At 33.9% G+C, this 25,132-nt stretch overlaps 1 protein-coding gene across 4 annotated transcripts in view; it reads left to right on the top strand.

Annotated features, from left to right (window-relative positions):
- Positions 1-25,132, top strand: part of LOC114325140 (KN motif and ankyrin repeat domain-containing protein 2) — a 117,237-nt gene that overhangs the window by 27,894 nt on the left and 64,211 nt on the right. For all 4 annotated transcript variants that reach the window (XM_028273087.2, XM_028273088.2, XM_028273089.2 and 1 more), the window contains exons 2-3: positions 574-656; positions 15,376-15,584. In XM_028273087.2, coding sequence (XP_028128888.1) covers positions 593-656; positions 15,376-15,584 — 273 coding nt within the window. In that variant the 5' untranslated portion in view covers positions 574-592. The remainder of the gene's footprint in view (positions 1-573; positions 657-15,375; positions 15,585-25,132) is intronic.

Raw genomic sequence — 25,132 nt, forward strand, 5'->3', positions numbered from 1 at the left:
GGAGTAATTTTTTTAGGAGTACTATAATTTTAAAAAATTGCAGGAGTAATTTTTTTAATTGTGAATTGTGGCAAAAATATCAGAAGGCCCTGCGTTCCAGAGCTACAACTAACAGCTACGGAGGAAGCTACAGTCTCGTAGTTTTGCCAATATAATTTTTACAGGAGTAATTTTTTTAGGAGTACATACTATAATTTAAAAAAATTACTGGAGCAATTTTTTTAATTGTGAATTGTGGCAAAAATATCGGAAGATCCTGAATTCCAGAGCTACAACTAACAGCTACGGAGGAAGCTACAGTCTCAGAGTTTTGCCAATAATTTTTCCTTGTATATCATTATATCTGCAAAGCTTTTTACACAATCAATATCTGTTTACTTACTTTTTATTTCAATACAATGATAGTGAAATCCACTACCTATTTTTTTGATAACAGTTTTTTCGGGCATGAACTGTACAATACATCAAAAATAATATTATCTCCTTATCTTTCCTACATCACGCAAATTTATCTAGATAGCACGATACATGCGTTTAGTTATATGTAGTATTGACTTTTTGTATTTGTTTCAGTGCCAGGAAATCCTTTTGAATGCAGCTTACGACTATGTCATATCTAAACTCCAGTCCGACGATCAAGGAAACTAACGAAAATGGTGAGTACATATTTTCAAACAGAATAGATAATTCGTTTGGTAAAACGTAATTTACATTCTATCGATCGGTCAACTTTAGGAAAGGTGAGGATTGTGTCTTATCAACTCTTTGATCCACTTTTTCTTTTTCTCCATTTTCAACGTAAAGCTGGGTTCCGATGGAGTGTTGCGTGGCACTTTTCACCAGTTTACGTCTTTAAAGAAAAATAGTAAATAATATACTCACGGACAAAAATATTGCATATTTTATCTTCTGCTTCTAAAAGTGCCTATCTTCTGGAGATGTTGGCGACCACATTGACCCATCTTATTCTATTTACGGCAGCTCGAAATAGATCAGTTGACGTTAGACCAGTCCACTTCCTAAGATTGGCCAGCCAGGATATATGTCTACGTCCAGGGCATCTCCTGCCCTCAATCTTGCCTTGTAGATTCAACTGTAGCAGTCGGTATTTTTCATTACGCATAATGTGGCCGAAGTAAGCCAATTTTCTGTTCTTTACGGTGTTAATTATTTCTTTGTCTTTTCTTAGCCTCTGGAGAATAGTTATGTTAGTTGTGTGGTATATACATGAGACCCTCAACATACGTCGGTAGCACCACATTTCAAACGCCTCTAACCGTTTTATGGCATCTTCTGTCAGACTCCAGCTTTCAACTCCGTAGAGGAGGACACTAAAGACGTAACATCTAAGAATTCTTATGCGTATATTGATACTTAAAGATAAGTTGCACATAATCTTCCTAAGACTGTTACAAGAGCTTCTGGCTTTTTCAATACGAGTTTTTATTTCGTAGCTATGATCCCAAGTATCCTTAATGTTGCAGCCCAGATAGCATATTTTCTGTACTCTCTCTAGGGGTGTATTGTTTATGGTAATTTGGACTTTTATGTTGATGTTTTTACTAATGATCATTATTTTTGTCTTCTTACAATTTAGTTTTAGACCGTATCTGTTACATGCTTCTACAACATTATCCATGATCCTTTGGAGCCCCTGCGCACTATCTGCTAGCAATACTGTATCGTCTGCATATCTAATATTATTTATAAGTTGTCCATTTCCTGCAATACCATCTTCTAATTCGTCCAAGGCCTCTCTAAAGATGTTTTCAGAGTATATGTTACACAATGCTGGTGACAGTATGCAACCCTGTCTAACTCCTTTTTCGACTGTGAAGATTTCGGACAGTTCATTTTCGAATCGAACTGTTGCTTTTTGTTGGAGATATAAGTTTGAGACGAGTCTTATATCCTTACCATCGAGTCCTGATGTTTTTAGGATATCGATTAGTTTTCCATGTGGGACTTTATCAAATGCCTTTTCGAAATCTATGAAACATGCATATACATCGCAGTTGACATCCCTGGCTCTCTGTATTAGAACATGCAAGCTGAAAAGTGCTTCCCTCGTTCCGAGTCTTGCTCTGAATCCAAATTGAACTTCACTCAGTTGTTCTTCTAATTTGGTGTATATGCGCGAGTGAATGATAGTAAGGAGTACTTTAAGTACATGGCTCATCAAACTAATTAATCTATGTTCTTCACATTTTCTAGCGTTGGCTTTTTTGGGAAGTGGAGTAAATACTGATAGTAGCCAGTCTTTTGGTAAGTAACCAGTCTCGTATATGTTGTTGAATAACTTCGTAAGAGCTGTAATTTGGTGTGCCTCTAATAGCTTTAAAATTTCACCATGGACCTCATCAGGTCCTGGTGATTTCCCATCTTTAATCCGCTTAATGGCCATAGTTACTTCTTCGTTTGTTATTTCTGGGCCGTGGGGATTGTCTATTTCATACGGACTTCGTGCAGCATCTTCAAATAATTCTTGCATATATTCTTTCCATCTTCTTAATTTATCTTCAATTGTAGTCAAAATCTGACCTTCGACGTCTACGACTATGTCTGTATTGCGTTGTTGTTTTCTGATGTTCTGTACTTTAATCTTTTTTGCATATGGAAATCGTCATGTTTGCGTTGTAGTGTTTCAATTTCCTTACATTTCTCCATCAGCCATGCTTCTTTTGCCCCTTTTATTTCCCTTAGTATACTCTTATGCAACTTTTTGGATTCATTGTCATTTCTACCTTTTAATTTCCTTCGCTCTTCCATCATCTGCAATATTTTATCTGTCATCCATTCTTGCTTCTTTTCTCTTTTTGATTTAAGATATTCATGCGAGAGTGTGTTAATATATGTCTTCATTTCGTTCCATTGTTCTTCTATGCCACTAGGAGTGTCTTCAACTATTTTCGCAAAATTCTTATTAATCTCTGTTTTTACTTTTTCCTGGATGTTATTTTCTTTCAGTAGTTTTATATCTATTTTGGGTCTCATTTTCTTATGAATTATTTTGAGTCGTATGTTGATATTAATTTGCAACTAATAGACTATGATCTGAGAAGACATCGGCGCCTGGATATGTTTTTGTTGAGGTGACAGAATTTCTAAACCTTTTGTTTATGTTGATAAAATCAATTTGGTTTCTTATGATTTTCCTTGGGGTATCACCGGGTGCTTTCCATGCATAAAGCCTTCTTGGATGTAATTTAAAAAAATTGATCTTCAATCGTTATTATTTGTTTATTTATTATCTTTAAAATGTTAAGTATTTTATTTATTTATTTATTTATTTATCTATTTATTTTATTTATTTATTTATTTATTTATTTGATGTATTTTAATTTATTAGACATAACAACATGGTTAAAGATAGTCTTTATAACCGAATATACAATAATGTAACAAATTAACAAACATTGCATAGTATGGAAAGTATGCTTTGGCGACTTGACAATTCTTGTTTTGTTGAAATGTCAGTAGAAGAGTTTTATTTTTCGATTCTGCAGTTTTCTTGCTGATATGCCACATTTAAGCCTAGTGTGCGGTGTGCGCTAGAATTGTTACTTTAAAAATGAGGGTTACAGACAAGAAGATATTGCGTGGATAGCGAATATCCATCAGTCGACTGTTTCTCGTATAGCAAAGCGATACAATGAGACCGTGGAATACAAACGCCGACCTGGTCAAGGACGAAAAAGATGTACAACGCCAAGAGATGACCAATATTTAAGACTTAAATCTTTGCGAAATCGTACACTTACAGCTCCTTTTCTCAAAAATGAATTACTGATCACAAGACAAGTTAATGTAAGTGTCAAAACAGTGACTCGAAGACTTTAAAGAGGTTAGTTTGAATACAAAACGGCCTGCTAGAGTTCCACTTCTTCTACCACGGCATAAAACTCAAACCACGTTAATTGGAACGAACATCAATGGAGAAGAGTCTTTTCACAGATGAAACGAGGATACAATTATGGAAGCCAAATGGACGTGATCGAGTATACAAAAGGTCTGGAGAACGCTTTGCAGAATGTAATCTGTACAAAATGTTAGTTTTAGTGGCGGTTCCATAATGCTCTGGGGTGGCATTAGTTGGGAGAGTCTGACTGGTCATAATGCTGACTGGTACATACGGAACATCCTTGAAGAGCATGTTTTTCCTTATGCCGGCTTCATTGGTATGATAACTTTATGCTAATGCATGATAATGCCCGTGCACATACCGCAGGAACAGTCAAATAATATCTTGAGGATGTTGGGGTTGAGGCTCTAGACTGGCCACCAATGAGCCCTGATGCAAATCCTATAGAACATATATGGGCATCCTAAAAAGACGTATACGAGAAAGAAATCCAGCTCCAAACTCAAATGCATAAATTATTCATAAATAAAGATTTCGGTCCTAGCCCAAGGATCGTAAATCACAAATTCTGAGTGAAATAACTATATTTCACATTGCATTGATTTCCGTCTTTAGTTTTTATCCTTTTCTATTACATATTTTCTATTTCTCAAGGTGTGCCACGCCGAGTTCTGTTGGATCCCAGCTTAACACTACCTTATCCCTCGCTAAGTATGTCCTTGGTTGCTGAATTGTTATAATTTTATAGTAGTGATGCCAAAAACATTGATTTTGAAATTTTGAGGACTCTTTTTTTTGTTCTTTAGCAGGTACTTAAAACTAAAGGAAAAATAGTGCCGCCACCCGTAACCAGGTTAATAATGTATTTTTTGCGAAATTTTAAAAATTGAATGAGCTAAATAATAGTTTTGAAAAACTCACTTCTTCAGGGAGTTGGCAATCATCATAGCTATTTTAATTTTTGAGGCAGTAGCTCTAAATAGTTGTTTTGAGCTGCATCCAAACCATTCTCTCAGGTTCTTCAGCCATGAAATTCGTCTTTTTCCGATGCTTCTTCTGCCGTCTATCTCTCCTTGCATTATGAGTCGTAGGATGCCATACTTCTCGCCCCGCATCACATTATGTCCGAGATACTGTAGCTTCTTTTCTTTAATTGTAAGTTCAACTTCCTTCTCTTCACCTATTCTTCTCAGTACTTCATTGTTTGTAACTCTATCTACCCAGGAAACCCTCATAATTCTTCTATAGGTCCACATTTCAAAGGCGTTAAGTCGTCTCATTGTCTCTACATTTAACGTCCATGATTCCACTCCATAGTATAGAACATTGTAGACGTAACATTTTGTTAGGCGTACTTTAAGAGCTAATGTTAAATCTTTGCTACATAGGACCTTTTTCATTTTTATAAAATTAGAACGTGCTTTTTCGATTCTGACTTTGATTTCTGCAGTGTAGTCATTATTTTCTGTTATAAGTGTTCCTAGGTAAGTGTACTTTTTTACTCTTTCGATCTGCTGGCCCTCTACTATCAAGATTTCGTTAGTATTATGGTTGTTTTTACTAATTTTCATAAACTTCGTCTTTTTGATATTGAGAGAGAGTCCGTACTCCCTACTACACCTTACTATTTTACTCATGAGTCTTTGCAGGTCTTGTAAGCTATCGGCTATTATTACTGTATCATCTGCATATCTGATGTTGTTAACTAAGACTCCATTTACTCTTATGCCGACTGTTTCATCTTCCAGAGTTTCTCGCATTACCTCTTCAGAATGAGCGTTAAATAATAGAGGTGATAGTATGCAGCCTTGCCTGACTCCTCTCTTTATTTCCATTTATTCAGATGTTTCTTTTTCAATTCTTACTATTGCTCGCTGATTGTAATAGAGGTGTGTTATTAGTCTTACATCTCTTTCATCTAGGTTTTTATTTTTTAGGATTTCCATGAGTCGATCATGTTTTACTTTATCAAACGCTTTATTTTAAAAGAGGATGGTTAACATCCAAACATCTCTGTGTCAGCACGTTGAAGGAGAATAATGCCTCTCTGGTACCCATGCCATTGCGGAACCCATATTGAGTGTCACTAATATCCAGCTCCAGTTTAGAGTGTATTCTGGCGTGGATAATTTTCAATAGAATTTTCAAGGTATGTGACATTAAGCTTATGGTTCGGTAGTCACTGCATTATTTTGCATTCACCTTCTTTGGCAAACACACAAAGGCTGATGTCAACATTTCTCTAGGGATGATTCCTGTAGTATAGATAGCGTTGAACAGTTCTACTATTATGTCCAGGTTTTTCTCGTTGACCAACTTTATCAGCTCGCTAGGCAATTCATCTGGACCAGCAGATTTATTGGTTTTCATAGAGTTTATTGCCTGACTAACCTCTGATTTGGTTATCTCTGGGCCTACATCTCCCGTTTGGCTATCTACGTATGTACTAGCTTCTCTCTGGTCATGAAATAGTTCCTCGATATTATAATATTTCCATTTTTGTCAAGCAATATATTTGAGGTTCTTCTATTTCCTATTCCGGCTAGTTCTTTGACTTTTTTATGTAGGTTGAAGTTGTCAAAAACTCACTATTAAGTAAAAATATCGAGACATAAAATCACTGTAGAATGTGTTCAAAAGAACCTACTAACCTTAAAAAAAAACAAAAATAAAGGCCTTTGTTTATACTTTTAAAATAATGCTTTTATTTTTCTATTTATTCTTAATCTAGCGAGTGAGTTTTAAGTATGCAACGCCCCAATTATCTCGGAAACAGCTTGCAAGTATGGAGGGCACTTCAAAGGAAGTATTTGGGTGCATATAGCGTACCCGCATAACACATAATGCATAGCTAAGGACGGGTCGTGGACGGCACATCTCTGACGGGGCACGTTGAAGAATCGTGTGATATGAAAAGTATTGACTAGTTTATAGTACAACGGGACGGAGCGACAACGGGGACGTGCGCTGTCTATTGTTTCACGGCTCGTGTCGTACACGCCCACGTCCTAAGATAAATCAGCCTATAAGGTGATATTTACATTGTTGTCATAAAATCTAATTGACTTTATAATTTCAAATGGATCACCCGGTATATGTTTTGCCTTTTAAAGTTCTTAACCCTTTCAGCCCCACTTCTTTTACTTAAATAAACGTAGTTGAAATCGTAATTTCTGAGCTTTTTTGTATGTAATTATAAACAGGTTCTCATAAGATTTTTTTCTTAGATTTGACATTGACAAATGGGACATATGTGCCCCATTGGTATTGTTAACTGGGACATATATATCTTAGTGGTAGCCTATGAAAAAAAGGTTTAAGTGTTGTTGTCCCTGTTTCACAGTTTTTGTCGCTGTCGTCATCAGTCTCAAAACGGTCCAGTTCACTTTCAATATCTGAAAGCTTATCGGCTAAAAATTGAAGTTCCTTTTCAGAAAATCCTCGTTTCGACATATGTACTGCAAAAAACCCGATGGGTTAAATATGTCCCGCTTAAAAATACCACTGGGACATTATGGTTCCACTAGGGTTATTTCTAGAAAATCAGGAATATTTGTATTAAAATACTATACCATATTTTTTTTATTGGCTTTAGGATTAGACCATGCGGCCAGAAACAAAGTAAATAATACATACATAAACATAGTATATATCTTATCTAAACTATCTAATTACTAATCTAAGTTAAGGTTATCTAAGTGTGACCGACCTTTTTGTTAAGAATAGATATAATAAACATTTTATTTTCAAAGTGAATTTTTGCTAAATTAATCTTAATAAAAATTTTGGGATAAGGACAAGGGTCACACTTTTCTCATTCAAGGAATATTTAGAATATGGTGTATCACTGATAAAATGCTGAAAAATATTCACGTACTGGTCAAAAATCTCGATGAAAATGGTAAAAAGCGAATATAAACGCATTAAAACGTCGAGAACTTGTGAAAATAAATCTGTAACTGACTCCGGAAGTCACCCTGTGTTGTCAATTTAGTTTTATTTTTTTGCTTTTGCACTAATATTACCACTAGAGCAAAATTAAGTTTAAATCGGGACGTATTTGAGCGAGTAAATATTTTTATACTTTAGTGGGACATACGTATCCCGAGGGGACCGAAAGGGTTAAGAAATACTGATTATTTTTCATGTAGTATTCCCTATACCTAAATGCCATAATATTGAAGTTATTGCTACATTTACATTATCTTCGCCCGAAGTTAAAATAATACATTTAGAAGTTAGAAGGCTATGAATGTTACAATAACAACTTTGATGTTTCAATAAATTATTATGTTGGTTTATTTAAAGTCACAATGCATCCTGAAAAAGAACGAATTGAGATTTTATTGATATGTAGTAGGATAATAATATGGTGATATGCGTAAAGTCAACAAGAAACATGCAATATCTAATATCTTTACTAATTCATATCCTAACCAAAATTTCATAGCAAGATCTATTGTCAGTAAATTAGTATGTATTATAGTAAGTACATGTTTTCAAACAGAATAGATAATACACTACTCCAAGAAATTAACGCACCATCTTAAAAATAATATCTCGAATTTCCTAAACCTGTTGTCCGATTTAAGTGTTTTTTACTTTATCGTACTATGTATATACGTAGTATGTATAGTGTAATAGATACAGTTATAGGATCGTGCAAAAAATTTTTTTTCAGATTTCCCTTTTTTTGGACGTTTTGAGTCCCCCTGAGTCTAAAAAGCAAATAAAAAAACATGTCGGAAGTATGTACGTACGTACGTATGTCGCCACCGCCCAGCAAAAACTACCGGACCGATTTCTATGAAATTCGGTATGAGTAAGTTTAAGAGAATTTGGTCGAGAAACTAGGTTTTAAAAAAACCTCTCAAAGGGGGGCCGACATAGGGGGGTTATTTAGGGCCCATTTTTGCAAATTTTAACCGAAACGAATGAAATTGAACTCAAAGTTAGCTCATCGGTAGGTAAATAGAAATGCGGAATTTGGCGTTTCCAAATTCAAAATGGCGGCCAACATGGCCGACCGCCCACCCGACACATTTCCCTACCTATCTAAAAACTTGTTTAAGATAAGTTTAATTTGAAAAAGGCGTTATATAGCCTAAAGATGGGGCTATAAGAAGAATATTATCGTTTTTCAGAAAAAGTTATTTGTTGCCTATATTTAAGGGGTCAAAATTTGACATAACTTTGAACTAGACATTCTCAAAAATGGCTCCAAGGAATTTGTTTATTTTTTGATATATTTTTGAAATCCTATCGGTAAATTGAATGACATTAGTCAGATTTCTTAACTCCCCATAGGAGGGAGTTATGAATTTTCTATAAAAAATATTCGATTGCCCGTAACTTCCTTTGTAATAGAAACAAATTTAAAATTTTGCAGACATATATGGTACTTTATTGTTTATTATCACAATAAATTTTACTTAATGTGGCGTCCAGTTGAACCGGAAATAAAAAAAAATCTTAATTTTTTTAGATACCTACGCCTTGTATATTTTAACATATTTTGAAAGAATGCAAAATTACTTTTCCAATGACATAAAACTCGTTTACTGTAGCTCAAAAACTCGAAAAGTTACAGTGAATAAAAATTTTGCTATAATCTTGTGTGTCCTCTCTCACGCGATCATAGCAGAGCATTATTATAGGGCAGTCAATGAGGGTATTTGGCTCCGAATTCCATCATACTACATCGATGTACTTGATATTTTCACAATAAGTAGGGAATAGCTCAAGAAACAAAATCTACCCTATATACTATGGCGCTTTTATCTTGGGGCGGTTCCCACCCCTTCAAGGGGGTGGAAAATTTGTTGGTAATAATAAGCACGGAAGTGGCTAGAGAACCTATTTCTAAGCAAAAACTGGTCTATACTTTTTTTTGAGAACTCAATAGTTTTTGAGTTATGCGTAATTGAAAATTGGCCATTTTCATTGAAAAATGACACCTTTTCGGACGGTTTTTTGTGAATACCTTAAAAACTATGCATCGAACTAAAAACACTATATAAAACATTTTTTAGGTTATAAATAACAAAGAGATTCGTTCCTTCGTAAATGTTCTATTTATAATACAAAAAGAGATATGTTAGGTGAAAAGAGTTTGTTTTTTTGGTGCATGCTCAAATTGGTGTATTCAACTTGAAATAACAGAGAAACGGTAGGTTTTAGGTGTATAATGCTACCAACGCCTTTTGTAGTGTTTGAAAAAGCCTTTAAAACGAGCACCATTAAATGCCGCTTACATTCAAACTAAGCGAGATATGGTACAAAAAGATATATGACTAATGTACTTTAAGGAAAAATGAAAAGTACATACATTTAACCCCTCATCCACCAGAATTTAAATGCATTGTTTTTCTTCTGCAATACCTTTTAATATAGTGTTATTTCTACTTTCAAAAAGTTGAACGGGTTTAAAATGAATGGTTTTTGTAAAAAATGTGATCAAATTATAGAATGCATTTTTAAATTTTCTTAAAAATCCTTCCTTTTTCTCCATGTAATTCGAAAATAAAAATGTTCCACCCCCGAGAAGTGGTGGGAACCGCCCCCATGATAAAAGCGTCATAGTATATAGGATAGACTTTGAATCAAGAGATTGGGCTACTCTCAAAATTTCATTAAAATCCATGCAGTAGGATAGAATTCGGAGGTAATACCACAGTATATAGAGGTGGTAATACCTTGTTCTTAATCTCGCGCATTGACTGGCGTAATAGAAATAGAATGAATGCAAATATTGTAAACTATTAATTTCTCAGAAAAATGAACTAATTTGAAATGAAAGTATGACTATAATATTCTATTGATTTATGCAATAATCTATACATCTATAGTGTGTCCCCGAAATATGGCATCGAACATTTTCTCAAATGCAGGAATTAATGATGCGTAGAACCATAAAATATTTTCAAGTATACAAGGTGTTTCTAAAATATCAAAATAACGAGTAACTTTGCTATTTTTATAGAATGCCAGTATCCAGTACGATAACGATAATAGATCGGTACGATAAAGTTCTCGGGCGGCCTTTCCGTCCAGCGTTTTTTAATATGTTTAGAGCCTTATTCTTTAACAATATCGCTGTAATTATAGGTATTGTTGTTACATAGGTAAATGGTCATTGTATACCGGGTGTACAGTAGAACGTCAATAATCCGGATTAATTGGAACCGGACCCCATCCGGATTATCAAATTATCCGGATTATCGAAATTACCTGAAAAAAAGGCCAATATACACATTAAAAGTACCACAAACGTTTTAAAATTTTATGTTTTCTCTTGTACAGTAAAGTGTCTAAAGGTGAAATTAATCAAAACATTTTTTTTATGTTTAAACACTGTATTGTAATTAATTTATAATAGCAGCATGTGTACAGTAAAAACATCAGACACTATTTGGGCTTTTAAAAAATGTGTAAAATATTTTTGAACTGCGGTAGACGTTCGTTTTTCGCAGCTAAGTTCTTAATTTATTTTAAAAGAATCAGATATTTTTGCTAGATACAAATCCAGATTATTGACGGTCCGGATTTTTGACGTCCGGATTATCGACGTTCTACAATCAAACTGTGTTTTTTCTCAAAGTTCACCACACTCTGTGGAATATTCTAGCATTTATAAAATATTCAAATTAAAACCCAACTATAGCCTCAGGTGTTGTTAACATTCTGTTTTTTGATTCATTCGCTTATGTTGGATAATAAAAAAGTTAGGTATTCTAACAACTAGCCATGTTCTTCATCAATACAGGGTGTTTCTAAATAAGTGCGACAAACTTTAAGGGGTAATTCTGCATGAAAAATAATGACAGTTTGCTCATTTATTGCTCTAAAATCGGTAGAGATATGCAAATGAAATTTGGTAAGTTTGAAGTAGTTATTGCGCATTTTTTGACATACAATTGAAAATTTTATATGCTCCATTGGCGCGTATACGGGTCATATTACCCTTATGCATAGTACTACATCTTAAAACCTATCAAATTTAATTTGCATATCTCGACCGGTTTTGGAGCAATAAATAAATCGTCGGTTTATAAGAAAAATGTGAACACGTATCTCGGAAACAAAGCATTTTGTAGACATACGTTTATAAAGTAAATTGTCATAATCTTTTCACTTAGTCACAAACACCCTGTCTATCGCCCATGTAAAAAGTGTCGAGTTAAGAAGGATTTCTATTTTACTAACACAATAATTCCAATTAATATCTAAGATTTTGCCTGTTCTATTGTCATGTCAAATAGAGACAATTCACGTAGCAGTTTAATTGCGATGAAAAAGAGTGGGACGACCATACTATTATTGGACACATCGCGTTGAACTGGATTAGAAAGCTCATAAATATAATAATTTTTGGTTAAGCAAATCGTTCGATTGGTTCTTGGAACTCATATGGGTTACTTACATACGTTACTATTATCGCCCCCATACTTGGTTTGCCGTTACTGGTTATAGTCCAGGTATACTCCAATCTATTGATCGGTAATGCCCTTGCCAGGACTTTTTTTATTTATAGCTATCACTTAATTTATTCTAATTTACTAATAGTCTAGTCGTCAAAGAAGAAAATACCACTGAACCTCTAAAAATAATACGAACAAGCTGAATTTTGTTGTCAATTTTGTGACCACAAAGAAGTTGCAAAAAGGTTTGCCAGTTTTACCCCGGGCTTTCCTCTTAAACCCCCTCGTAGGGGGGTGGAAACGGAAAACATAGATTTGCCTATAATCTGTATGCCGTAGAAAAAATGTTTCAAACAACAAAAGTCTTCTTCTTCTTTTTATATAGACATGACCCTGTCCGTTTTTTCAATGTGCTTCCAATAAGTTGTCGTTTCATTGTTTTCGTGGTCTTCCCGCTGACCAACTTCCTATTGGGGTACCGTCTCTTGCCATCCTTACTACTTTATTTGTTGTCATTCGGCTTATGTGGTAATTCTATTCTACTCTTCTGTTTCTTACCCAGTTATTAATGTTATCCACCTTGCATCTCCGTCGTATATCTGTACTTCTAGCTCAGTCCCATAGTGTCTTATCATCGATTTTTCGAAGGATTTTCATCTCTGCTGTTTCTAGCAATCTATTTGCCCTCTATTTGTCAGGTCGTGTTTCTGTCCCGTATGTCATTGGTCTGATTGACAGACAGACTAAATTCTGCCTTTCATTTCTTTTCCGATATTTTTAGTTGTTCATATTAAGTTTGTTCGTAGAACGATCAGCAGCCGTTGCCAACCATCAGACGCATGCGCGTTCGTAGTCTACGAACGCTAAACTGTTAACTGCGCATGCATCCGATGGTTGGCAATGGCAACGGTTGCTGATCGTTTGGATCGTACTACGAACAAACCTATGTTTCATCCGGGCAACCTGCGACTCTGTGTGCTCTATTCACTTGATCTTCCACTTCTGTTGCGAACTTTCCCTAGCTAGATAGTGTGATACTTAGATATTTAAACTCAATCACTTGCTCTATTATTTGACCCTCCAGCTCTAATTTATATGTTATCGGATTGTTATAACCATGCATTTTGTTATATTTGGGGAAATTAACATGTTACATTTTCTGGCGGTTATATTAAATTGGTGCAGCATACGTTGTAAATCACCTTCACTTTAAAGGAATTAGTAATGCATCGTCTGCATAGCAAATTATTTTAAGTTGTTTTTCTCCCATTTGGTATCCTTTTTTAGTTCTTACTTTTTTATTATTCCATCCATGATCAGGTTGAACAATAAAGGACTTAGGGAATTCCCCTGTCTTATCCCATTGCCGGCTTCAATTGGGTCGGTTAGTTCATCTTCTATTCATACTTTTAATTTTATTGTGTTGTTTTGGTAGATATTTTCGATCGTTTAATTATTCCTAGAATATTCCTACCTCTCTTGAGTACAACAAATGAATAACGTCCTTTAGTTTGATCTTGTCAAATGCCTTCTGAAGGTCCACGAAACATAAATATGCCGATTTGTTGTATTCTAATGATTTCTCTTTAACTTCCTTATTATAAATATAACATCGGTGCATGACCTTCTCGTCCTAAAACCTTGTTAATTATTGTGTAATTATCCGTAGTATTCTGTTTTGTTCTATTATTTCTTTGATTAGTTTTCATAGTTGTTTATTCAGATCTTCTTCTTCGTACTTTAGGAGTTCGTTCGATATTCTGTCCTCTTCTAGTGATTTTTAATTTCCTTAATGCTTCCTTTCCTAAAAAATAACAAATTAGCTAAGATAATTTTGAACAAAAATGTTTATTAGCACGTTTTATGTAGAGTGTAGAACGAACCGTTCTCTCAGAAACGATGCTTGAAGTGACCGGCGATTTTGAATGTCAGTTACGCGCGCGGAATCAATTTTTTAAATATGATTTGTATTAATTCGACGGTAAAAATTCGATATCTTTTGATCAAAGTGTCCTATCGACAAAAATCAAATTGCGTTTTTAAGGTGCAGCTTTCGTATGTAGTTTTTGCATTGCGCGATATTTGCCATTTTTTACGATGTTCAAGAGATCAATAAAATTTATCACTTCCATTGACCGGTCACTATGGAATTTCCATTCTTAGAGCCTAATTTTCAAAACCTCTAACATGAAAGTTCGATTTTAAAAACGTTTAAAACTGCCTTTTCTCAATTGCACAAGTACATTTTTTGAAACTACACAGCTTCAGCTACAAAATTTCACTCAATGCTGTCTTCGTGGAAGTATTTCCCGTGACGTGATATCGTCAGCACAGGGATGTAATATTACCTGAAACTTTCAAAATCTCACCAGAAATTTTATTTTCTAATGATGTGATATCCGTCGAAACTTTGGAGATTTCACCAGAGACTTTTGTTGGAATTTACTTAATACTCAACTATAATATATTTTTGTTAAGTGTTAGAAACACGTGCAGTCCTTCTTCATGGGAGGCCCACTTCTTGGAACCATTAGGCAGATACCCTCTTACGTAAAATTGCATAAAAGTATCATGTTACAAGGGATGTGAATGCGAGAAATGTGTTTTAGTTCGGTTTGGTATTTAGTCTGTAAGAATATTTTGTAGAAGAAACATCTTAATTTCTTTCTTTGTATATTATTGTTATAATACGGTTCGGTTAAAATAAATAGTTTAAATAAATAGTACTTTTATTTGTACATTTTATTATCTTCTATTTCTAATAACTTTGTTTTCCAACGATGTGATATCTTTCGAAATTGACGAAATCAAAGCAGCATGCTTGTCCTCAAACACATAGGTTTCTAGATCATGACCCTCTTCTTGCAAAGCGTTCTTCAGACGTTCGACTAGATCAGCCTTTTTTCCAGAAGAGTCCAATTCGCGGTCCTCGAGCTCCTTTCTTAACTCAGTAACGCGGAAGTTACTGATTTTCACACTGATGTTCCATTAGGTAAGAATTGGGCCAGGCATGTAACAATAGTAATAATAATAATCTTTCTTATTTGTATCTCACTAAATTGGATCTCCCATTTAGTATAACTTCTTTTTCAGGTTACTCTTGGTATTCATGTGGTTGCTGTCCCTATGGCTACCACATCGATCTGGATTTCGTACGGTACTGCGAGTCCATCAGCAAAGAGCCAGAAAGTCGCACCGGATCGATCAAAAGAAGAAAAGATAGAAGAAAACAGAGGCACTCGATGGAAGTTTTACTGGGACTCATTCCTCCTGTAACGGCATCGGTTGACCAAACTTATAAGGTGAGTACGACTTTTTTCTTTGTATGAAGCATCAATTCAATCGATGCAAAAGAGCAATGGTGTTAGGTGGTATGCTGTTGAGTTTAATTGAGCTAGTTGCAACCATAAGCATGTTTTTAAAAACTCTTACCATCAACTCTGAGCCTTGGTCGGTAACTATTCTTCTTGGTACTTCAAACCTCAAGATTCAAGTCTTTTATTACTGATTTTTGTACTACTTAATCTTAATTTGTTATTACATATCCTTCTATGTAGTTGCTTAATTTTTATTGCACTGTTAATACATATTTACTTCCTTCGTCTTCATTCTCTAGTGCACCATCAGTTACAAAAATAATATTTCCTTATATCCTTGTATATTCTAATAATTAATACATCCAGCGTTTTCTGTTAAAACAATCTTTAGTTTTAAAATATCTGGCGATTATTGCATCTTTGAAATCTTCTCTTCAGGTCCGTTTTGGTCTGGGATACCTCGGTTTCTTCTAGTGGGCGAAGTCCATTTTCCTATCTTTTTTGGCCATCTACATAACATCGATGATCCTCTTATACCGTAAGGTGTCGAGGTGTCTTCTTTACTCGTTATTCTCTGCGAACTTACGCCACTTTTTTCGGTCCCTAGCTGATTCTTTGGCTTCCTGCCACGATTCTGCAATATTTCCATCACACTGGTATTCCACGTTTTTCTTGGTCGGCCTCTCCTGTTTTTCCCTATCGGCCTCGCTTCTCATGTCATTTTAATCTGTCTGTCGTCGTTCATTCTAAATAAGTGACCAGTCCATTTTAATTTCTTTTCATGAATTTTTTCCTTTAATGATTTTACTTTTAATTCTCTTCTAATATCTTCGCTACCTCTTTTATCGGTTCTCCTAGCTCCCACGACTTTTCTTAAATACCTCATTTCCGCGGCATGCAATCTCTTTTCTTGTTTGTCGTTACATATCCAATTATCTGCTCCATATGTAGTGATAGGTACGTAAATTGCTTTAAATATTATCATTTTGGTTTTCCGTGTTATTTCTTTTTTATTAAACGCTTTTATTTAGTTCAATAGTTTGCGTCAAATCTTTAGACGTTAATTTGACTGCCTTTTCTTCAATGCAAATGAATGAAAATTTGACGACATATGCATTCGCGGGAACAATACACGAATAGTCAATAAAAAAAGTTTCATGTTTATTAATTGTTTAAATAAAAAAAAAACAATTTTAATGGAAAACGCTTCAATTAAACTTGCTTAAATTTACAATGTAAAAACTTGGAACTTTTACGGATTGTATAGCTAATGATATGAACAATACATAATTTCACTTTTTACGTTAATTGTTTACGTTATGCTTCATTAATAAACAATAAAGTTTCAAATTTTTTGCCGATTCCGACTACTTTTCATGTTTGTACATCATATATGTTTTATACATATTTTAATAAAAATGACGATATATTTTAATGTTTGAAAAGTGTAAGACTAGAAAGTAAAAAATAAAAAAATATGAAAAAAATTTTTTAAGAAACGCTTTTCTTTAGTTACGAGTGACTAAAATTAAAAAATCTATTATAAAAAAATCAACTGAAGCAAAAAATAAAAAAAAAATTGAAAAAATCTAACACATTCGTTAAAGAAAAGCGTGGGGCGAAAACCGTTTATACGATGAACACGCGCCACGCTTTTCTTTGACGGATGTGTTAAATTTTTAAAAATTTTTTTTATTTGCTTTTTAATTGATTTTTTTATAATATTTTTAATTTTAGTCACTCATAACTAAAGAAAAGCGTTTCTTAAAAATTTTTTTTTCATATTTTTTTATTTAAGAAGTTTTGATACAGCGAATATGTTCTTGTGACTGCTTTTATCCTATTTCCAATTTCGTCTTCTTGTGTCCCCTTCTTACTTAAAATTATTCCAAGGTATTTAAATGTATCTAACTGTTCTATTTTTTGCCTTGGATTTCAATATTTAGGTTGGCATCTTTCTTGGATATTGCCATTACTTTTGTTTATTCCATATTAATTATTAGATTGTAATTTTTTAATTCTGCCTCCCAGATTCTTATGTTCTCCTCCAGAGCTCTTTCAGTTCTTGCCACAATAACAATATCATCTGCAAATACACAGGCTTCAATTTTTATTTGTTGTAGGTTTCTGTATCCTATGGTATATTTTTTTATTTTTGGCCACCACTTTTTAATTACTTCGTCTATTACACAGATAAACAGTAGGGGGCTCAATACCCCTCCTTGCCTGACTCCGTCGTTATTCGTAAATTTGCTGGAAATAAGATTGCCTGTTCTTACCTGATTTATGGTATTGCAATACAAACTCTGGATTGTGGTTATCAGTTCCATATCCACTTCCTTATTTGTCAAGCTTTGCCATATTCCCCTCACCATGTCAAAAGCTTTTTTCATATCTAGGAATCCCAAATATACCGTTTTATCTTTTAGTATGGCTTTTTCGATGATCTGCTGTAGAGTGAATATATGATCCTGGACGCTATGTGCTGGCCTAAACCCACTTTGAATATCTGCTAATCTAGGCCCGACTAAATCCCGGAGCTACCGTTCTAGGATAATTTCGTAGACTTAATTAATTGTTTCGTAGACTTAATTAATGCTGAACAGAGCAACGATATGCCTCTGTAATTTCCACATTCTCTCGAATCTCCTTTTTTGTGTATAGGCAATATTTTAGCCGTGTTCCAGTCACTCGGTATTTTTTTAGTTTTCCATGTTAGGTTTAACAGTTCATAAAGTTCCTTTTTGCCCAATTCTCCCAGATATTTCAACATCTCGGCATCTAATCCATCTATACCTGCAGCTTTGCCTATTTTTAGTTGGGTTAAGGCATCTTCCACTTCATTCATTTGTATTTTATTGTCCCCAATTACATCTTGTTCTTCTGTGGTTGTATTGTTTAACTTTGCTGTTTTGCTGTCTGCTGTTGTCTTGTCTTTGCTTAAAAGTTCCATAAAATATTCTTTCCATCTTTCTATAATGTGGTCTTCTTCAGTTATTATATTCCCATTCCGATATTTAACCTTGTGCAGCTTCATTTGTGGTTCCTTTCTCATATTTTTTAGGACTGTAAAATAATTTATTATTATGGGTTCTATTTTCTTCCATACTTTTCTTGTATTCCATCTTCCATTTACTTCCATACTTTTGTAGACCTTCATATACTTACTAGTTTTATTAAGTAATAGTAACTTGTAGCCGCATTATTTTTGCTGCTGCTTCCAATGCCGTGAACGATTGAACCAGCTCCTCCTTTCTTCTTGCTTATTATATCAATGTCATCTGCATATGCTAGTATTTGTACACTCCTATTAATAATGGTCACTCTTGTTGTTATTCCAGATTCTCTAATAGCTTTCTCTAGGACTCTAGGGCAATGTTGAATATAAGGCACGATAGGCTATCTTCCTGCCGAGGCCTGTTTGTATCTGGAAAGTTCTTGATATTCCATTCTACACTCCTGCCTACCTTAACACTCGACTGTTGAGTGGGTTGCTTTCACCAATCTCACTAAGTGTATTGGGATAATAAATTCGATCATGGCTTTGTATAATGCGTTTTTGGTTTGGGCAAGTACAGTTATTTAAATAATCGCTGTCCGGGATAAGCAAATTTAATAACTTACAAAATATTTGGTCAATCTAGCTGAGATTTAACCAAAGATCTTATACACATAGATTTGGCCAACTCCGAAATATAGCGTAACGCGGAGCAGTTCGGGTCGGTGGTCTATCTATCTCTCTCTACCGGCGCTTAGCATATGATGGCTCCCAGTGTTGCCAGATGAAAATTTCTCGTAACAATAGAGTAGGATATAAAAAAACAGTAGAAAACAGGAGATTTTTAATAATTTCAAATAAAACAATAAAATGTAGTTAAATTGAACAAACTAACTATCTTACGGCTATTTTTCAAGGCCATTAATTAAGTAGGTAATTATTTAATTAATTAAGCAGTAATTAATTGGCTCCGTGCGTCTCCCCTCTACTTACAGTCACGTGACACGCTGTCAGATTTTGTCAGGACGTTTTAACATTGAGTCTTATAGGATTATTTTGTTAAATTTGAATATTTTATTTTGTAGTGATAATAACCGAATACAATTGTTGGAATTCGCATCATTAGTTACCTATTAATTTATACTGTAATTTATAGTGCAACAAAAATATTTTCTTTTTCGTTAATAAAGATTTATTGACATAAACTGCGATAGTGAGGTTATGTATACAAAATCAAACTGATAATCAATATTGGAAATAGAAGAATTTATATCAGATTAAGTGCGTTTTTATTTTCTGTTTATATTAATACATAATATCACTAGCGGGACACGGCATTTTTTTTAAATGTCTCATTTAAACATACACAAAGCGTCCTGATAAAATTTCAAAAAACCGCCACCATGAGCAGGTCGGTTGATTTTGCTTTGACACTTTGTTAACGCTCAGAGCGAATAGAACTGAAGCAAGACAGTCCATGACTAGTTTCTGACTGATTCGCATGCGCAGTTCCGTTTTCAAGCGGCATCAAAACAGGTTTCACAAATGTTTAAACTTGTCTGATAACGCTATAATCTGATAATCTCTCAAATGTAATACCAACATACCTTATTCTAGTGGAAAATATAACAGAAGATTTGAGATTGAAAACAGGAGAACAGGAGAAGAAGTATGAAAACAGAAGATCTGGTAACACTGTGGCTGCCGCCTCTGCGTAACTGTCGTTCCATTACTCCCACCTCTTGGTAGATACGCTCACACTCGCACGACAGACAAAGATAGCTAGACCACCGTACTTAATTTCGACGTTACACCCCGATGCATTGTTTAGCATATCCCTAGCAAGATCTATTCTTGACATATCTCTGGATTTAGCACACTTTAATAACTCAATAATTTCAAGTAGTTATATTACATACCATTATTCAAAAAACAAATGATTAAAATAAGAGTTTTTTACAATTGTCTCGGTCCTTTGTTTATGTATTTAATTTGGAGACTCAAAATTAAAGAACTTTTTGTGATTTACAACTTTTAATTGAACCATTTTTTTCTAAAATGTATAAGAAACGTTTTATAGACAAAAAATCATTTTTCACTTTTTATGACTGTTTAAAAAACAAGAATTTGTCATCAGCTATCCTTCATAATATTATAACCTTTTCTATTATTAATCTGTAAGAATATATAAATAGAATCTTCACAAAGCTGTATAAGATTTTTACCTGAGATCAATGATTTTTCACAGATATACTGTGGGATTACCATGTAAATTAATAAAAAATATAGTACGAGTAAATGCGTTCTTGGCAGTAATACCTACAGCAATTTCAAATACTCTAACAGCTGGATATGTTTCGAAAAATTACTTTTTTCTTAAATTCCCCTTTGGTTCTTTATTTATAGTGCTATAAAATATAGTAAATCAAAACAGCTGCAGATATTTTGAGGTTTATTACATGTAGAAATAATTGAAATTTATAAAGCAGGTGCAAATGATTTATGTGATTAACAACATAAACTTAGGATTTCAATTCTGAACAATGACGATAAAATTGCAATACTACACTACACCTGATTGGTATATAAAGGTAAGGAAATATGAAGCTAATGAAGCAGGTGACTGCAAGTTTTCAGAGAGGATGAAGTTATATTTAAGTCAGTATTTATAGATGTTAAACAAGCTTACACAGAAATCCATAAATGTCAGTACCACTCACAAACATTAACAAAAATCTCAATCCCTTTAGAATAAACAAAGATAGGGCAAAGGAACGAGAAGAAACTTTATTAGGTCAAAAATACCAATATTTAGCGTATGCCAACGAAACTGGCGTGGTAGCGAGATAAAAAAATAACCAGGACATAAGAATAGAATAGAATAGAAGGATGCTTTATTGTCACTGAAAATTTTTACAATTTTATGGATAAAGCTTACATACAGTCAAAAGAAAACATAATATCAATAACAAATAACAACTACAATTTACTAAAATTAGATAAATCGTCAATATATGTACAGTATAATATAAGATATAAAATCCAAGACAAAAACAATTTATTGCAAAATTTATATAAATTGCAAATTGAACATACTTATAACAAATAAAATAAAATACATAAGGAACTGAAATGTTTATGCTACTGCGTATGAAACCCAATTTTCTTAGTTATTCATTAAGAAATTCTTCTATTGAATAGTATGGTCTTTTAGATAGATAGGCTTTTGTCATTTTACGGAACTTTGGGAAAGATGTTGCAGATTTAAGTTGTAACGGGAGATGGTTGTACAGTTTCTTTGCGAAATATAATATAGATTTCTTTACCAAATCAGTGGATGGAATCGGTAAATAAATGTCAAAAATTGAATTTCTGGTGGAGTAAAGATGATTGGGCCTTGCTGGAAAGACATGAAGGTGTTTACGAATTAAACAAACCGTGTCTAGAATATATAAAGATGGAAGTGTTAAAATTCCGTGATCTTTATCACAGTGCGAAAAACCTGCACAGATGTTGTGTTGCACCAGGTTCTAAGGTTTTTAACCAGGATTTTCTTCTTCTTCCTTAACGTTGCTTTCCAAATATTTTTCCTTAAAGGATGGCTTGTAGGAAGGCATATCTGGATTCATTTCGCATAATGTGTCCGAAGTATTTGAGTACTGGTAATCATATCGAGAATCGCATTTCTAAGTATGTACATATATTTTCTATTAGTATTAGTAGGATACTTTGATTGCTATGATTACTCTTGTATTTAAGTACCGGTAATCATATCGAGAATCGCATTTCTCAGTTTTTCGTATAAGTATTAGATCCGATATAACGACCTCCATCGATCTATATAATGGATAGAAATTAAATGATATGTAATTGTTCTGCCATTGCTGCTCCACAATATCAGTAATCTCGAGTAATCTGTTTGCATCAATTAAGTGCCAAAAATAAACCCTCGAAATTCTGGATGACGTACCTTAGCAGTAACCCTGGGCACCCAGGTGCTTCGGAGGTCGGTTCTGATTCCAAATTCGTGTTCAGTGACCCCAAATACCCCGAAATTAGAAAATCTGGCACTTAATATACTGATTTTAACATGTTTATGCATTTTTCGATGCGTTTTATACACTTTAAAATGTAATAATGCATTTCCACCTATTTTTGTATTGTAGACGTTTTTCCAGACGTCATCCTAATCCTAAATACAATGCAAAAAGTTGCAAGTCTCTATGTACCTACTATATTTAAAAATATATTTATTCCTGTGTTTTTAGTGTTAAATGCCCTGGTCTAATAAAAACAATGCCATACCTACATGTAAAATTAAAGTTGATGATCATAGTCTAGAAATATTATCATTTCTACATATTTTCCGGTCAATCTAAGCTATTTTTTTCTAGACCTGATAAGAATAGTGTGTATTTATTATTAAAATCTAATGTGTTGCATTTTCATTTTCAAAAGAACTGACATCTGTCAAATTCTGTGAATTATCTACCTCGACAAATCGTATTTTATCGTATAGACATCTGTTTCTGGGTGCATGCTTTGTTAAATGATATACCTCCCTCTGTTTCAGCTACTTTTCAGCGCCCTGTAAAAATCTTGTAAAACTCTTCATAGCCTTCGCCCTTCATAGATAAAATTTTAGTTAACTGTACTGATACTGAACACTCGTGGAATACAGGTCCGACTCCGATATCAACTGATATCAACCGAGTAGATACAATACTCAAAATCAAAATAGGTAGGTACTCGCTCTGATACGATTGGTACGAAGTAACGAAGTAATCAGAGTATTCAAAGTGATCAAAGTAACGATTTGCCTCTCTGTATAGTAATCGTTACTTTCGGTATTCGTAAGTAACGAGTACTTTGTAACGAATAGTTACTTTTTCAACATCACTAGTACCAACAGAATTTATGAATCCGAACTGGTAGGGAGAAATTTGAATTTCACACAGCTTGTAAATTCTCTTATGGATTATCTTTAGGAACAATTTTAGGAGATGACTCATAAAGCTTATCGTACGGTATTCTTCGCATTTTTTCCTGTTTTTTTTTTGGAATTGCACAATAAAGTCAGACTTCAGCCATTCTGCCGGTATTTCTCCAAAGTTGTGTATGTTGTTGAACATACGGTATCCGCCAAACAGTACCGAAATTAAGAGGGCTGGGAAATTGTGCACGCAAGTTGCATTTATCATATTTGGTATACTTGCCATTAGATGTCAACTTGACATTGCGTTATGGTTAAAATCTTTGTCATTATGGTTCTTTCTACCGAAGAAAACCATTTTTTAGTAGAACATAAATTTCCGCTCATACGAAGTTGGACGGAATAATGGCCCATGTTTAAAATAAGTGTCAGAAAGATATCAACGGTGGAATAATTTCTCGTCGGACAGATTTCGAGTATCCACCTCATTCACCGGATTTTTTAACACCACCTGATGCCTGCATTTGGGGTATGATGAAGAATTCCATATTTCGCTCGGAAAATCCGCCAGAAACTGTTGGAGAACTACGGCACAGAATAATAACTTATTTTCAGCATTTGCAGCAAGCACTTTTCTTAAATATGTTTAATGATCTTCAGAAACGTTATGAAGCTTGTTTGCAACGCCATGGTACATATTTTTTTATATTCGGTACTGTTTATTTTGGCGGATACTGTATATGTGATTATTGCTATTATCTTGTTGTCCATTCGTTTGGACAACGAATCATAGCACTAATTACAAATATGCTCAACAACATACAACTCTGGGACTGCAAACGTGGCATATAACGAACATCATAAAAGATTTTATTGAAAAGTAACATTTTGCTTTGATGTTAGTAAATTATAGCTTTACTTTTGTTTTCCAGTCATTTTATTGTGTTGACTAATTAGTAGGTACTAAAAGAGTCAAAACATAATAGCCGCTTACCATCATTGTTGTCTTTAGATAGAATATTACCAAATGCTAAAAATAGTGTCGCACACATGTCGTTAGAGACTTTAAAAAGTTCCGAGACATCAGCTTCCTGGAAATAATAAATTATCTTTAGAAGGTTGACATTCTAACTTTTTTATTGTTTCATTTACTTTTTAATGAGTTTTATAACTTACACAAATATTTAATCACAGAAACTTCATGTTTTCTATTTGAATTACATTAGGTACAGAATATGTCAGTTATGATCAGCATGTCGGTCATATCGTGCAAAAATGTATCTAACTATTTCTAGTCTATTTATGGTTCTAGCCCTAAATCAAATAAAACTACCAGGAACAATAAATTAATGCTAATAGCCCAGTCACTGTGAAGGAAAACAAGTCAATACCTCTAATTTTTTTATAACTGGATCGATTTTGCTAAAAAAAAAATGGAATTGGCTTACCTTACCCCTCTCTTCAAAAGTTATATATGCGCTAGGTCAGCTTTTTATTTTTAAGGGGTGAAACCCACACCTTATTGAAGAAAAAATGAAAACCATGAATATTAAAGCATTTTATAGATTTAAATCATGTTAAATTATGCAATTGAAATATTTT

This window comes from Diabrotica virgifera, chromosome 10 (genome assembly GCF_917563875.1).
Source record: "Diabrotica virgifera virgifera chromosome 10, PGI_DIABVI_V3a".
NCBI classification, from domain to species: Eukaryota; Metazoa; Arthropoda; class Insecta; order Coleoptera; family Chrysomelidae; genus Diabrotica; species Diabrotica virgifera.